The sequence below is a fragment of the Solanum dulcamara genome, chromosome 9 (genome assembly GCF_947179165.1).
Source record: "Solanum dulcamara chromosome 9, daSolDulc1.2, whole genome shotgun sequence".
Taxonomy (NCBI): Eukaryota; Viridiplantae; Streptophyta; class Magnoliopsida; order Solanales; family Solanaceae; genus Solanum; species Solanum dulcamara.
The window spans coordinates 49655787-49672814 of record NC_077245.1 but is presented as its reverse complement, the minus strand read 5'-3'; the positions used below and the strand labels follow the sequence as shown (position 1 = coordinate 49672814).

At 34.6% G+C, this 17028-nt stretch overlaps 1 protein-coding gene and 1 long non-coding RNA gene across 6 annotated transcripts; one reads left to right on the top strand and one right to left on the bottom strand.

Annotated features, from left to right (window-relative positions):
- Positions 1-1404: 1404 nt before the first annotated feature.
- On the bottom strand, positions 1405-15293 carry LOC129902684 (proline iminopeptidase). 3 transcript variants are annotated; one of them, XM_055978050.1, is made up of 11 exons: positions 15100-15293; positions 14471-14661; positions 12236-12334; positions 11925-12035; positions 11788-11850; positions 11560-11653; positions 10873-10970; positions 10146-10247; positions 9794-9907; positions 2606-2680; positions 1405-1733 (listed from the first exon to the last, which is right to left on the bottom strand). In XM_055978050.1, the coding sequence occupies exons 1-11, from the start codon at positions 15242-15244 to the stop codon at positions 1632-1634; spliced, it is 1194 nt and encodes a 397-aa protein (XP_055834025.1). In that variant the 5' UTR covers positions 15245-15293; the 3' UTR covers positions 1405-1631. The 3 variants fall into 3 exon arrangements, with proteins under 3 accessions (XP_055834025.1, XP_055834026.1, XP_055834027.1); XM_055978051.1 differs by having other exon boundaries at positions 15072-15154; XM_055978052.1 differs by lacking the exon at positions 15100-15293 and adding an exon at positions 14918-14996.
- Positions 1709-14377, top strand: LOC129902685 (uncharacterized). 3 transcript variants are annotated; one of them, XR_008770143.1, is made up of 4 exons: positions 1709-1786; positions 7054-7420; positions 7524-7598; positions 14048-14377. It is a non-coding gene; the product is annotated as an uncharacterized LOC129902685 (long non-coding RNA). The 3 variants fall into 3 exon arrangements; XR_008770142.1 differs by lacking the exon at positions 14048-14377 and adding an exon at positions 9489-9782; XR_008770141.1 differs by lacking the exon at positions 14048-14377 and having other exon boundaries at positions 7524-8041.
- Positions 15294-17028: the final 1735 nt, after the last annotated feature.

Here is a 17028-nt window from a genome sequence, read left to right as displayed (position 1 = left end):
AAAATTAATTCATCTGTGAAAAAGATTATATATACCCCTAAACTTTGCTTAAAAAAAGCACATGTATGGGCATATATACTTTTTTATTATTTTTTTACTTTCTCAAAAAAAAATATACCCCTACATGATTTTTTTTTAAAATCAAAAATCAAAAATTTAATTTTTTTCACTTTCTTAAGATGAAAAGGTATATGTAAGCTACTTTTGTAACGGTGGGGGTATATGTGAGCAACTTTTGTAACGGTGGGGGTATATGTAAGTCAATTGTGTAACGATAGGGGTATATATGAATTACTTTATAATAGGGTATGTCTAGGGGTGTGCATCGGTCGGTTCGATTGGATTTTATGTATTATCAATTTTCGATTTTGAAATATGCTAAACCATAACAAACCAATCAAAAAAAATTATCGATTTTGGTTCTTAACGGTTCGATTTTCGATTTAACCAATAAGAAAATGCTCATAAAATAATAATATGAGTTCTCCAACAATTTTGCGCGAAAAAACAATAATATAACTTTACGAAATGCTCATAAAATAGAAACAATAGGGACTAATATGAAAAAAACTCTACAAGTGCAACATAAATAAAAGAACTATGACAATAATGTGAATTAAAAGCTAAAGATCAAAGGTAGTAACCAATAAAATATTGATATTAATATTTAATATTTATTTAGGGATAAAATAGTAAATTACTATTGTCTTAATGAATTATCGATTTACTCAATAACCTTATATTATAAGCCAATAAAATCAATAACCCGATAAATTATTTTTATACAATCACTAAAAACCCATTAACTCAATAACAATTTTTTGTCGGTTCGATTTTTGCACACCCCTAGGTATATCAATTCTAAATGACAAAGTTGAGAGATATATCAAGACATTTTCCCTTTTTAATATAATAAACAAATAAAAGTAAATTTATTAAAAATAAACAAAGTTAAAATTGTGACATGACATTTTAAATATAATAAAAAAACTTTTTTAAAAATAATATGAAAAAAGTAATATTTTTTATTGGATATAAAATATAAATAATTTAAAAGAGTTAAGAGATTTATTTTTAAAAAGAGAATGAAATAACGTGACATATCATTCCATTAAGAGAGAGATATTTTTATTGTGTCAAGTATATTTTAAGGAAAATAAAAATAATCGAGTGATATTGTAGTCCTAAAAGAAACGAAAGTGATAATTTTCTAACCATGGGTGGGTGACTATTCAGGGAAATTAATCCTGAATTCTACGTCCCGAATAAGGTACACAAGATTATCTCTATTATGTGTCCATGATTGGAAATTGCACCAACAATTCCCAATAATACTCCTCAGATGGAATAGCATATCTAAAATAATCCTCTGGTGCAAGACGTCATCAGCACCTACAATCCATATATGATGTCACAAATGAACTCTTCCAATTAGCCTCGTCCAATAGTCGTACATAAAAGGGGAGACAACTCGTGGCATTGTTTTTAGGCAAACTTTTTTTCTTCCACACATGTGGTGCTCTAAGTTCATCTAAGAAGAGACGCAAACCTAGAATACCAGGATCTAAAATACTAACTCTCACAAACATCCATGCCGACGTCTAATGTCAATGACTAGCGGGCACTTGTAGTCAAGAAACTCCTTCAAGGATGTTTTTCAGTTTTTCATTAGCCGCAACAAGTTCTGCTGCTATTCCTGGTTCATTTGCCGAATGACCTGCTCCTGGGACAACCTATAATTACACAGCAGAAATTGTCAGTTGCCAATAATGACCGTGGATGCAAGGTGTAAAATCTTTTTTCCTTTATTAAAGCCTCGTTCCTTTAAAAATTAGTTTTCCTGTATTAAAGAAAGCATAATTTCTTCAGCTATTATATTTTCAAGGTAATCTGTAGTGCCTTAAGTATCATCCAAATCCCTAGAGGTTAGGGGATTCGTACCATGGCCTTCCTAAAGGATAAATCTGATAACCCATAGGATTGAACTTATTCCTTGTCTTGAGTTGGATGAGATTTAACGTACCACACCCAAATTTACATCAGCCTACAGGATTTTAACATGAAATTAATGTTTATTTGGTGTGAATCCCATCCCAACTCTTCATAGAAATCTCAAATCAACCCCTATAGGAAAAACTACAAGTTTTATACCCGAAGGTCCTTTTGTTGTTTCATATCTCAACTGCCATTTTAACATAATTCTTGTACAAGCCCCTTTGGTTTTTTTTCCTCTCGTAACCTGTTGGGTTAAGAAAAATAAATAAATAACCTCCTCCTCAAGTTTAGTTATTGGCAGATCTTCTCGGGGTTTTATTCGTTTCACCCGTCGGTCCAAATTAATTACAAGCACTAGCCAAAATACAACATATACCTGATCAGGTATATTTATGTATACAATATTTATATTATGTGTATATTTGTGCTAAATATACAAAACATATACATTTGCTGGCTAATCTTTTTAGGGCGGCCCAGAAAGATAATCCCCATCTATTTTTGCCTCCTTGCTAGCATCAACAGTGGAAGTCTTTGTCTCAAAACTCCTTCCCTCCAATTATTTTGAATTATTAAATCAACCTAACTGAGAAAATCATTTGTCACTTACAATAAACTCTGCCTCTGGCCAAGCTTTATGAAGATCCCATGCTGACATCATTGGACAGCAAACATCATATCTTCCCTGAAGGTGTTACAAAGATCTTGCAATCAGATTATCCAAGAATACAATTTACCTCATGTGCATGCATAATATATAAGATTCAGACTTAGTGTGGGATCATAAGGAGAAACATATTACGGAATATATGTCTTAGATTGACAATATATAATGACAAGAAAACAGTGGAGCATTGTCACATCTGACTACTTGAAAATGTATGTTCAGCTATTAGCTTCAATACTGAGGACCGTACAGTTGTCAACTGCACTTAGTGGACGTCCTAGGTAAAAACTCACATGATAAACACATCAAGAAGCACTATGGAAATTTAATGCGCTTCCATTTCTTGCAACATATGTGACTAAGCCTTGACGAACTCTTTACTTGTATGATCATTTAAACAGTATTAGTAGGTTATACGGAAAATGTGGCAATGAAAAAGATATTTTAAAAGAAAATAAATACTCTATTTAATATTAAAATCTCATAACTAAACTTCAGAAATCTGTAATGAAACAAAACCCTCTCCTTGTATGTGATCCAGCGATCTAATTTCTATCATACTCTTCTCCTTTCTGAATATTCTATCATACTCTTCTCCTTTCTGCCCCTATTCGCATTTGTCTTTATACCACAGAGCTACTCACCATCCTGATCCTCACTACAACTACAGAAACTCTTAATCCTTCCTTCTTCCTTCCGACCAACCCAGGGACCCATCATATTATGATTGTAACGGCCTTAATGAACAATAACTAATTTCAGTGACTAAGTCATCATGATTAGACGGATGACTGATAACAAAATTTATGGTGGTGCTTTATGGTTCCAAATTGTCGTGCCTGAGGAGATAAGATTAGTGGCAGTGGATGGCCGTCATAATGGCACTATAGATGAATCCGACAATTACAGAGGCTATACACAAGGTATTTTTCACTCATTTACTGGACCAGTGTGAACGATTATTGCACTCTCTTAATTGAATGAATCAACATCTGCGGATGCTTGTTCATTTGGGATTCTTTTATCTATATTTAAAACTACTGGATCAACAACGTTGACTTTTAGCCTTTGCAACTTGTGGAACGCCAAAGTCACTGCCAACACCAAATCTCATTGGGACAATTATAGTCACTTAGTTAATTGAATTGCTTAAGTTCCATTGGCTTTAAAGATTAGTGGTTGATCTGAGAGACTCCATGGCAGGTAGTGGAAAAAGTGGTCAGGCAAGGACATATGTGATGTCAATTGTCCACCAATCCTACTTAGAATAGGAATAGAAATATGAATAGTACTAGGAATAGAAATAGTAAATAGTATCCTATTTAGTAAAGGATTGTATTATAGTGTCTATAAATAGAATCTCTGTGTAATCATGTAGATACACAATTCAACAATATTTTTCTCCTATATTTCTCACATAGTATCAGAGCTTCTACGATATTGGTAGAGAATCAAAGAGCTTTCGTTGCCGGTGGGCGGCTATTATCCATATATGTCGTCCGTCTAGCCAATGATTATGTTAGCAAAAGTCGGGGTCACCGTGTATCTTTCTGGTGAATATTCTCTCATATCTAATTTGCGTAGCACCGTGCATCTTTCTGGTGACTACTTTCTCATATTTAATTTGCATAGTACTGTGCATTTTTCCGTACTTTCTCATATCGGATTTGTGTAGCACCGTGCATCATTTCGGTGATTACTTTCTCATATCCGATTTGTATAGCACTGTGCCATCTTTTCGGTGACTATTTTTTCATACCTGATTCGCGTAGCATCGTGCCATTTTTTCAGTGACTATTTTCTTATTTGTGTAAGATCGTGCCATCATTCCAACCCTACCCATGAAATTTCTCTTTTTCAGTAGGGTCGTGGTGTCAATTCGACCCTACCTATATAATTTCTATTTTCTAGTTGGGTCGTGTCATCATTCTAACCCTACGCATATAATTCTCTTTCTCAATAGGGTCGTGCCATCATTCCGACCCTACCCATATGATTTTATTTTTCAGATTATGACCATTTTAAGCCATCAAATCTAATACTCCGATGCATAAGCATGCTTTGGCCAATTTTTCAGTGACTTTCTTTTAATACTGACTCGTCTATTGATTCCAAGACGATCCACATATTTTATACCAAATTTTAAGCACTTTCCGACAACCACTACACTGTGAAGAAGTCTATATGAAGTAACCACCTGGTTTTATTACTCAGGGGGAGTCTTCTCAAGCTTCGTTTAGGAAGTTCAACACTGTAATTTTATCATTCTGTGTTTTATCGACATTATGCATCAAATTTAGTATTTCATGAAAAGACAAAGCACATTGAGATTGACAGTCAATTTTGTGAAGTCGAGTGATCAACTTGTAGATATCTCACCAAGCCTCTCATCGGTCCTCGTTTTAATTACATTTTTAACAAGCTAGGGACATATGACTTGTATGCACTAGCTCGAGGGGGAGTGTTAGAATACGAATTGATATATACAATCCTACTTAGAGTAGGAATAGAAATATGAATAGTAATAGGAATAAAAATAGTAAATAATATCTTATTTGGTAAAAAATTGTATTATAGTGTCTATAAATAGTCTCTGACTCTGTGTAATCATGTAGATACACAATTCAATAATATTCTTCTCCAATATTTCTCACAGTAACAGAGAGTCTAGTAGAAAGATCTCACAAAAATAGCATGTCTGTGATCCTACAAATTAGGAATAGATGGCTGACTGTCTCAGTTTCTTCACAACACATGTAGCACTTTGAGCAAAGGTTGAAATTTTTCTTGCTAAGGTTGTCATGTGTCAACACCTCTTCCCAGGTTAACAGCCAGGTGAAACATGCTACTCTATAGGGTATTTTAACTTTCCATATGTTCTTCCAAGGCCAGTTGTCTATCTATTGAAGGTCTCTATTGAGAAGCTTATAAGCTGAACTAACTCTAAAGCATCCTCTACTGTCCATTTTCCACCAAAGTCTATCAGGACCTTCTTTTGTGCCTTTGAATTCTTCTAGGGTTCTGAACAACTCAACTATTGTATCCACTTCCCAATCATTCAAGTTTCTTTTGAACTGGAAGTTCCATCCTTGTGTTGACCATGCTCCTTCTACTGTTTTCTCTTGCTGTAGATCCAAGCCATAAATGTTTGGAAAGAGATCTTTCAAACAAGAACTAGCAAGCCATTTATCCTCCCAAAAAGATGCTTTGCGACCATTAACTAGCCTAATAGAGGTGTGAGCCTTCATTAGAGGCCAAAGTATTATTATGGATCTCCATAAGCTCACTCCATAAGGGGAGTTTACTTCCTTTGTTATCCAGTTGTTATCCTCACCATATTTAGCTCTTATTATGACCACCCAGTAAACTTGAGGTTCCTGAGAATATCTCCACAACCATTTCCATTTGAGTGCTTACTCTGCCATTTTAAATTCCTGATGCCCAACCCACCTTGTTTCTTCCCATGCATAACCTTGCACCATTTGACTAAATGAAACCCCTTTTTCTCGTTGTTTCCATTCCACAAAAAATCCCTCCTAATCTTATCAATCCTCTGTATAACCCCATCTGGAATGGGGAATAAAGACAATATATGTTGGCAAAGAATCAAGCATTGAACTAATAAGAGTGGCCCTGCCTCCCGCGATAAGTATTGAGCCTTCCACCCTGTTATATTTTCTAAATGACTTTATTTTTATGAAGTGTTAAGTGTATATCTTAATTTTATAATATATTCCCTCTGTCCCATTTTATGTGGCACCCTCTCCTTTGTAGTACGTCCCAAAATGAATGACGCCATACTATAATTAGAAACAATTTAACTTTAAAATTCCTCTTTTACCCTTAATGAAATAATTTACAACCACACAAATATTTAAGAATTTGTTTTAGACCATAAGTTTTAAAAGTTTTCCTTTTTTTCATAAACACCATGCCAAATCAAACGATGTCACATAAAATGGAACGGGGGAGTATTTCTAATTGATTAGTGTTTTAATCAGAGATATTTAGTCGTTAAACCATTTAGAGAATTTAATGAGATTTAGATATTTAGAAGTTTATCCATTTAGAGAATTTAATGAGGAATAATTATAACATAATATCTTTTGTAGTTTAGCTCATCACATAATTTTATATTAAACTAATTAACAAGTTTATGTGTTGACTTATGGACCAATCCCTTTATTATATAAATACAAGAATCCTTAGTAGTTAATGAAAGTTCCGACATTGAGATTTGGATGGACTCCATGATATCCAATTCAACTCTATAACATTTTAGGAAAATACGAACCTTCCCAAAATTGTTGCAAGTGCTAAATTTCCCCACAAGCTCAAAACCAACTGCCACACTTTTCACAGAGGATATTACTTTGTCAAGTTTATTTCAGGGATCTCAAGTCTCAAAGCAAGGACTATTCTCTTGACCTGGGTTGTCAAATATCAAAATCATTGTGTCAAGTTGTTCAACGTGGAGTGGGGATTAAGAGGGTGGTTGGATTGACTTTTTTTAAGTGGCTTATAAGCTAAAAGTCATAAGTTGGGAACACCCTAACATTTGGCTTTTGCTTCTTTTTTTACTTTTTTAGCCTAAAGAAAAGTGCTTAAAACACTTTTTGTGCTTCCCAAACACTTCCTAAACTAAAAAAAAGAGCTTAAAAGCCAAAAACTACTTAAAATAAGTCAATCCAAATACCCACTAACATTCTTGAGCTCATTTGGAACTACGGGACTACCATTAGCTAGGAAGCACCTGAGGTATGTAAGAAAAACCTTTCTAATTTGACATTCTCTAATCCCAAATTGTCGTAATCTCTTCGATTTATTATCTTCACGATTCATGCGTCACTTATAATTTCAGCTCTATACAACTACATTTCACGATGCAAGTACGAATCATCAAGATGACAAGGCTCCATGCTAGGCAATTTCATTGGTGAGCGCCATTTGATTTACGAGGCATTTTCTTTTCTTATTACATGTATTACGTACTTTTTTACCCACCCAATGTTGGAGCCTTGTCCTGATACTTCTACTTCTTATGCAAAGTTTTAGAGGCTTCATAGATGTAGTAACTCATTTCATGAACATATGTTTTGGGCCTTACCTTTATGTTGCATGACACGATACTCATGATTTTTTCTACTTTGAGACTCACTATTTTATTTGATAAGAAACGTACTTAAATCAATTGATGGAAATGTTTTCATATTGTCCCATGCATTGTTCTTGTTCATGAATGCCATGTAGAGTTGGTCTGCTCGGTCAAGTTAAGGAACCGGGTGCGGGTACGGCCCACCGAGGGTTTGGGCGTGACACATGCTTTCATCTTATTTCATGTGTTTAGAATTACGAGTTGGAGATCTCTATGCTTTTGGGTTTGTTAGATAGGATTGTATGTAGTATCCTACATGGACTGTCTATAAATGCAGATCAATGTACTAATGTAATTTATGTGTCTTAATAATATTTCCCAAGTCTTTGTTTCTCACATGGTAGCAGAGCATCAGTGAGAAACAGCTAGGGCAGAAAGGTCAGTCAGCGTGCCTTTTTATGGGGTGACTGTCCAGATCTAATTTGCATCATCTTCTTCTCCATCAGTATTGTGCTTTATCAACACTGCCACAAAATTCAACTTCGTCCAAAACCAACACCCCACCAGATTACCACACGTGCCGCCAGAGGTTCGGGTTCCGATGTGTGCGTAATTCACTCCCTGGTGCGTGAACACTGGTCTAACATGTTTTCAAGCTGGATTCTTCTTCTACAGTGGTCCTTAGTGATTCCGAACCCATCCATACAATTTTCTATAATTTCCAATCACTGTTTTTCCAATGACTTCAACCTCTGGTTTTTTGGTTCTTGGTACTCGTTTGGTGATTCCAATCTAACCCTAGGAATTTTCAAAAGTTGCAACCAGACTTATAGATCTGGTCATATTTTTTATATTTATTTTTTGTTCTAGTTGTACCAAATTAGAGCACCATATCTTCTCCCTCTTCCCCTTAACAACATTATTACTATTCTATCATTATCTTTTTCTTCAAGTTCATTACTATTGTTGTTTCTTTTACATTAGTAATCTTTACTATTTTGTTGTTAATACTTTTCTTTTCTTCAATACTTTCATCGCAGCTTTTTACTCTCTTTTTTTTTTCAAATATGTCTAAAAAACCCTTTTCTTGAGACAAGAGTCTATCAGAAAATAGCCTTTCTACCCCACAAAGATAAAAGGGTAAGGTCGGCGTGCAGTGCCGTGCACCCACCCTCCCCAGACCCCTTGTGGGATCACACTGAGTATGCTGTTCTTGTAGCATCTATCTGGTTAGCAGTATACTCAGCAGTTTTAGTTATATGTGCATCTTATTTGTATTGTGATTTACATGCTTACTTGTATAACTATTTTATACTTGTTACAACTTTATCATGACACTATGCACTACAGTTTCAAAGCTTGTCTCAAGGGTAAAACAGGGAAGGGTCGAGAATCTTACTGGATCATTTTGACTCATCATTTACTACTCTGTCTAGATACTGTTAAGGGTGACATAGTTGTTGACCGCTGAGTTACTCATCCAGATCTACAGTTGAGGTGAGCCATCCACCAGTCCGTGGAGTCGTCAGCTCCTATCTTACTTACAGTCTTCCTTTGATTTCATTGTTAGTTGCGTCTCATATAGTGGTATCTCAGATTCTTAGTTGCTCCATGACTCCGAGATATTTGGGGTTTACGGATTTTTACTTGACTTTTTACTCATTTTCAGATATTCATCATGAGAACGCTTTTATACTTGATTCTTAATATTGTTTCCGTGTATTTTAGCAGTTCATAGTACAGTAGGGTACGTCTAGCATTGCTAGTAGCTCGCTGGATACTGATCACGACTCAAGTGTCAGATTTGGGTCGCACCAGAACAATGCCGGCAAACATTCATCCCTTACCATTATGTTCTTTATGCAAGTCCTCAATCACATTTTTTCACAAATAAACTCATCAACAAAAAAAAGCCGCATCCATCATTGAGAAGAAAAGTAAGTCTTTCAGATGTTTTATGTCTCCGGACAAGGCCTTCACATATTGGGGGAATTTTGAAATTTGAGGAGGCAATGCAAAGCAAAAGCAGAATTTACCTGAACAATTATTGTTTTGATATGTTTTATCTTTTCAACATTATCTAGAAGGAAAGAATCTGAAGAGAAGAATCCCTTGTTGATAAAGTAGTGGTTCTCAATCCTTGCAAATGCCTGAACAAAGCAAGATATGTTGATGTTATATAATGAATGATAACAGTCTCTATGAATATAAATAATTGTTCATATTGAATTTCCAAAAATAGAGTAATTTCAAGTTCTCATTAGACAAAAGAGATAAGGAAAACAGTAAAACTGCAGCTCTTAGAGTTGTAAGAATATAGATGCAAAAGAACAATGCTTTAATGGGAAGGTCACCCGGATACTACATGAACTTCATAGATGTACTCACCAAGGAGAAATCATCATCATCTCCTCTCTTTATGTTCTCTTCATTAGGGAGAAGATGAGAGGTCAGCATTTCCCATTTAGTCCACGCCCTAGCTGCTGCATACTAAAACATTTAAGAACTTGAGACAAGCAAACAAGTGTTTTAATGTATTTAATAGTACTATAGCAATATATGGGGTTGATTTGATGTTGAGGCAAATGGATCAGAAACTGTCACTGACAGAGTCTGCAGACACAAACCGATGTCATATCTTCTTTGCTGCCTATCATATTAAAATCCTTTGTGCTTCCAACTTTGCTATCATATCTTTTCATGAGTCATAATGACATCTTAAAACTGTGAAGCCACCAAATCATGACTTCTTTATTGAAAAAAGGAGCATGGTCAATTATGTGCAGTAGTTATGAGTACTTCAAACATTCTATCTTAAGAACAATACTTGTCTGGTGCTAACAAACAAAAAAGGAACAAAAAGAGCTTCTACCATTGTTGTGAATTCAAGTAAAATCAAGTTATATAGAAAGCACAACACCTGCATGTTTGGTTCGAAAGTTTCAGGGGTTGTGAAAGTGAAACATCAAGGATATTAAAGGGAAAAGAGCAGTAATTATTTTTTTCCTTTTTTTAACATTTTCTGCCTCCATTAAAAAAAGGAAATTTTAACCTATTCAAAATATCAGGAACAATAAAAGAAACTAGGACATGCAATGAAACATCAACTTCTTACCTGTGTTTCTAGGGTATCCGAATTTAATCTCTTATGGTAAGCCTTGACAAAACACTTTCTTTCTTCCTCTGGAATCAGATCTCTGAATGGCTCCCAAACTGTAACAGATGACAAAAAAAGATGGTGTTTACTTTGAAAACCACATCAGCAGTCCCATTAAACAAGCAACCAAGTGAAAACAGCACCTCAATGATGATCAGATCTACAAACTTATCATTTTCCCAAGTTTAGGATAGCAATTAACCACTTAATACAATGTGCTTAAACAGTTTGAATAAGTCATCATTGGTTAAAAGAAGCACCTCAGACCAATCACAACTTTACCAGGAATTGCAAAATTAGGCATATATTCTGGAGAATGCATTTCATTTGTAGACTTGAAATAGTGAACTGGCTAAAACATTGGCTTTCGAGTGAATATTGCAAAGATCCAAAAGTAGATATAAAAGTTGTTCGTCATCTTTATATGGAAAAATCAAATAGGAATGCCTGTGCCAAATTCGTTATTGTATCCGACGTCTCATGTTCATATATAATAAAACTATTACATTCCAGCAGCAGATGAAATAGTTTACACTTTTCAGATTCTACAACAACTCAATACAGCTGTGCACTAGGTTCAGTTGGTTGGTCTCCCTTATCCATTATGTACTCAATCATATGCATGCATGAAATTCAGAAGCTTACCATCAGGGTATATTGCAGCAGCTCCACCCTCATAAAACCAATCAATTTCTTTCTTCCGCAACAAAAATATCCCTCTAAGAATGATACCAGTAACCTTTAACAGAAAGGTCATTTAAAATCTTTAGGAATAACGTAGATTTAACATGATATTGGGAATAGAATCTATCACTTCCTCCTAACAATTTTGAACTACAAAACTTGGAACTTAAAGAATAATCACTAGTAGACCTTGTCAGGATGTGACATGCTGTATGCAAGAGCGAGAGTGCTTCCCCATGAGCCACCAAATACCTGCAAACTCACACCTATGAGAGGCTTACGAAGTACCATCGACCTAGCAGTCACAAAAGGAGAACAATTTGCACCTGCCATTCCGGAATCTCTAAGTGCTCTCTTAATTTTTCAATATCCCCAACAAGATCCCACGTTGTGTTCTCCTTCAAGCAAGCATGAGGCTTACTTTTACCTGCACCTCTCTGGAAGATACCAATGTTTTCATTTGAAAAAGTACATCAACAACAACAAAAACAACATACCCAGTGTAGTAGGGGAGGGTAGAGTGTACGCAGACCTTACCCCTACCTCAGAGGTAGAGAGGTTGTTACCAATAGATCCTCGGCTCACATTTGAAAAACCACAAAGTGCATGAATTAGTACTTCAGTTAATTATATCAACCTGATCAAATAGAATGATTCGGTAGAAGACAGGATCAAAGAACCTCCTGTTATTGGGTGAAGTCCCACCTCCAGGGCCTCCATGGAAAAACACTACGGGCTGCAAATATGAAACACATTTTCAAAATGACTAAACATCAAACATCTTTGCTAAAAATAGCAAATTTCACCAAATTTTGCATCATGTGAAGTCATCAGAGAGTAGAAAACAAGAAAACCATATAAACCTACTTGGAATAGGCTTACATCACTGCCCCCAAGAAAAAAACAATTTTCTCTACCAAAAAGAGAAACAGATTAATCATGTGGAGCTATAATCAAATGCAGTCACCATATGCTAGTCCTCTGAGCCTCCTCTGTTCTCCTAGTAAGGAGAAGGACTGGGGCGCCTCTTAGAAAATGGATCACATGTATGAGTAGAAATCTGATACCGGTGTTATTAAAAGTTATTACTCGTTGATTGAAGCGATCGATTGATGTGAAATTCTTTCATGGGTAAAATCATGTGCTTCAGAGAAGTGTGCACTTTAAATAATGATGTGTAAAGTGATCCCAACGAGAAGCAGTCAATCTTTTGAATCTCAACTTTGAGGAGTTGAAATAATATCGGCATTATTGTACATTGAAGGTGAAATTAGAAACTACCATTGAAGAGAAACAAATTAAAGGCTTCATAAGAATTCTCGTAGAATCGAGATTGAAGTTCTTTGATTTTGACAGTTTCTGCTACTAAAAAACTAAATTCATATATGTTTAGTACTTCTTTATTTTCTATAAGTCGTGAGCTTTGGTTCAAAAGAGCATGCACTTCACTACTCTCTTTTCACGTCAAGTTATACTAATCTTGATACTTTTCTGTGTTTTTTGCTTTTAAAATCATTGTTTGATGCTGCATTTGCAAATTTACAAAGGGTTATGATAGAGAAAACAAGCAACCTTAGAACATAAAATGGTCACCTAATAGAGACCTTTGGAGCACTAACCCAAACATGTTGCAAGTTAGCTAGATCTTGCCGAAAATCTAGTACAACTCGGACTTGTTTAAGTTTCCACCTCCAGATGCCAATATATTCTATTTCAATGAAGTCAGAATTTCAGAATAAATAAAACAAGAATCAATTACCAAAACAAGAATAGATCTTTTATTCCAAACAATGTCCTTCACTGTAACATGACTTAAGTTTGACTTAATCAGGCAGCTACTAAGAGGACACTCTCAGAAAGAGGAGGAAGGGGTAAACGTCTAGACGAATTGGAGTTCAAGCCGGCCAAGAACTTATAGACGATTACCAGATGTCTAGACGATTCAGTCCCTCCCATTTTTACTATTTTCGGCCTAATTGTATTTTGAGGCTTTGTTTAGGGATAATGCTCTCATGAGCATTAGAATTATCTTAGTTCTCTTCCATGACCACTCAAGCTAAGGGGGGGTTTCCAATTCAACATTGCGCCCTTGGAATGCTGTAAAGAGACTTGGGAACCAAGGATCAAGCCAAGGTAAGGGCAAGGAGGCAGAATTGAAGCAGCCCCAGAAACATAGACCAAAATCATCTAGATGGGCATAGAGAAGGAAAGCAACTGAAGCAGAGAAATGTCTAGACGAATTGGAGTTGACGCTAGCCAAAAACTTCTAGACGTATAAACACTTCGATCCCTACAAATTTTGCTATGTTCAGCCTGATTGTATTTTAAGGCGTAGTTAGGGATATATTAGACTTTATTAATTTACTCTAAGACCTGTATAAACATCCCCCTTTCCCTTTTGGAACTTAGTTTTTGGACGAATGATAAATTGAAGAATCTTGGCTTCCAGATGTTTTTTGTGTGGGGAGCAAACAGAGACAATCAACCATATTTTCTTGCATTGCAAATTGACAAAGCAACTATGGAGAATGTTCATGAAGGGGATCAAGTGGGTAAAACCTGGGAGCATTAGAGGAGTTCTAAGCATCTGGAACAGGGATGGCAATGCAACAGAGGAGGAGGAGAGATGGAAGATTGTCCCGGCGTGTATATGGTGGACAGTTTGGACAGGAAGGAACAAGAGGTGTTTTGTGGATGCGCAGAACAACTTGCAGAAGATCAAAATGAACTGTTTAGCACTTTTTTACTTTTGGTGTAAACATGATGTACTAGCTCAAACAGAAGACATCTTTGATGTACTTGACTTCTTATAGGCAATAGAAAAATTATGTTAGTGTTATCTTAATACAAGAAAAAATAGAAAAAAACTCACATGGCCATTAGGATTTCCTGACTGCTCCCAGTATATAGTATGAAGGTCGGAAACTTTCAAAAACCCAGTACAATATGGCTCTATACAGGGGTATAGATCCTTGTTTAATTCAGGAAATTCCCTCTTCAAATCCATTTGTTCCACGCTCTGACAATCAAGATTCTCAGCACGTAAGAATAATTTCTTCCTCCCTGTAAAGTAAATACTATTCATGAAACAACTGATCCATCTAAGTTGTACAAAACAGATGAAGTGACAACTATATGAAAACACTATTTCTTTGATACTTCCAATTAAGCAAAATCCAAAGAAAAAAAAATAGAATGAAACATATCATATGATCATTTATCATTCTCCAGTTGTTTCACATTTTGAATAGAGGACAAAAATCCTGGCATAAACATTTTGATTTTGGAGGGTCCATCAAGCAGAAAATAGAATATTTACCTATAACAAAAGGAAGGTAAAACCCATCTACTCATTACACATCTAACCATTTTCCTTCAGTTTCACATATCAGTCCTTTATTAAGTTTCCATCTAAAGGTCACAAAAAAAATTACCCTATTTTGGCGTATCAAGCAGAGAAACAGATCATTTACCTAGAAAGAAAGAAAGAGAGAGAGAAACCTGAGATAGGGGTGAGCAAAGGCGAGAAGATGGAAACAGGAAGAAATGGGGGTAGTGAAGTAGATGCAGGCAAATGAGCAAAATTGTAGGAAGGAAATAACGAGGGAGCCCCTATCGCAGCTACTAGCTTCATGGGTAATTTCATCAATGTTTTGCTAGAACCAAGGGTATCATCAATTATGATTTCTTTGTTTTAATTAGAGACAAAATGACAAAAATAGTTTAAGCCAAAAGATTCAAATATACAAGTCTATTATACCATTTTAGGTGTTCTTAATCTATACTTTAAATTTAGATTATATCATTAAAATATTATTTTTATCCAAAAATAATCACTAAATATTTAAAAGTTAACAACTTTCATCCTTCTACTAGAATTTGTCATGAAACTAATAGATCTCACAAAAATTAAGTCACCCATTCGTATCTAGTATTATGATATATGTTACAAATATTGTCGTGAATTTTTTTGGCCATTGAGTTTAGTATTATGCAAAATCTTTTAATTAACAGTTTTTTTCATTTATTTTTCTTGTTATTTAATATTAAAAAAATTGTCAGTTGAAATATGATTTTTCTCAATTGAATTTGTTAGAAACGGTGTTTGTTGGAGACTTTCACGTCAAATAATGGAGAATAAAAATTGAATACGAGACATAATCAGAATTTTGATCACCTCAATATCACATTGCCCCAAAAAATTATTGATCAAACTATAATTTGAATTTTAAAAAAGGTAAAGATAATTAAGCTCCGACTTCTTTTCGTTGGTAAATGAAAAGAAGAGCAGATTATGTATTATCACACCTTCTTGATTTTTTTTTTGTTTCAGCAAGATCTAGTGTCCAACATTTTTTATATTCTTTTCTTCATGGGCTTTTTATAGCAGGTAATGACATTATGTAGGATAACTTTTGTCGATAGTCACGCGAACTGTACACGTTTTTGTAGGATCCTTTAGTTTTTTGACAATATCTAACAGAAAAATAAAAATTGTTAACTTTCAAATACTTTGAGGATGTTGTGTGCCAAAAAAAATATTTTAAGGATGTAGTTTAAATTTGAGGTATGGTTTAAAAATGTTTTTGGCCAAAAACTCCACTTTTATATAATTTCTCAATTTTATTTAAAAAATAATGCTTTCATACTGGATATCAACAAAGAACTCTAGAAGCCTTTTTTAATCTCTCATTCCGAGAAAATAAGCACGCCTACTCTTCTCTTTACTATTCCAACAATCTTCACCATTTTCATAGTTCATATTACCGTCTCACTTTAGTTGGTGTCGTGTCACTTGAGCTATGCATTAAATATTTTTCAAATCTTCTTTTCATTCTCTTCAGAATTTCCACTTTCATATCTGAAATTCATGATTTATGTTGCCATTAATTTTGATTTTGTTTTTCTTTCAGTCTCTTCCCAAGAAAATTTTTTTGGTTCCCTTCGTACTTTTGAATTTCATATCCAAAATTATTGGATGATATCTTTTTTTTTCCTTCTATTTCAGTAATTTTTAAATTGATAATTTTGTTAAATTGTATCAGCTAGAAAAGTTTTGACTTTTACATTAATTTTTTTTTATGAATGCTATAATGCTTCTAGAGAGAAACTTAAATGTATTTTCAGACTTCTGCATATGATTCTTTTTTTTATTTTGCTACTTGAAATCATTGTATAGCTCCTTATTTTCTAACTTTTGAGTAGAATATGTAAATGTACTTATGATTGCTTCAATGGAATACTATTGATGATGGTCTATTCTTTTGGCTCTACTATTTATGCCTAAATGAATGACTGCCTTTTGTTTTTGTTTGTTTTAAAGTTTGTGGGCTGAGTAAGAAGAAGCTTTGAAATTTTTTTGTTGAAATGAAGGAATTTTTCTCACAAAAATTGTAAAGCATATATGGTAATGTAACTTCTCCTTTCATT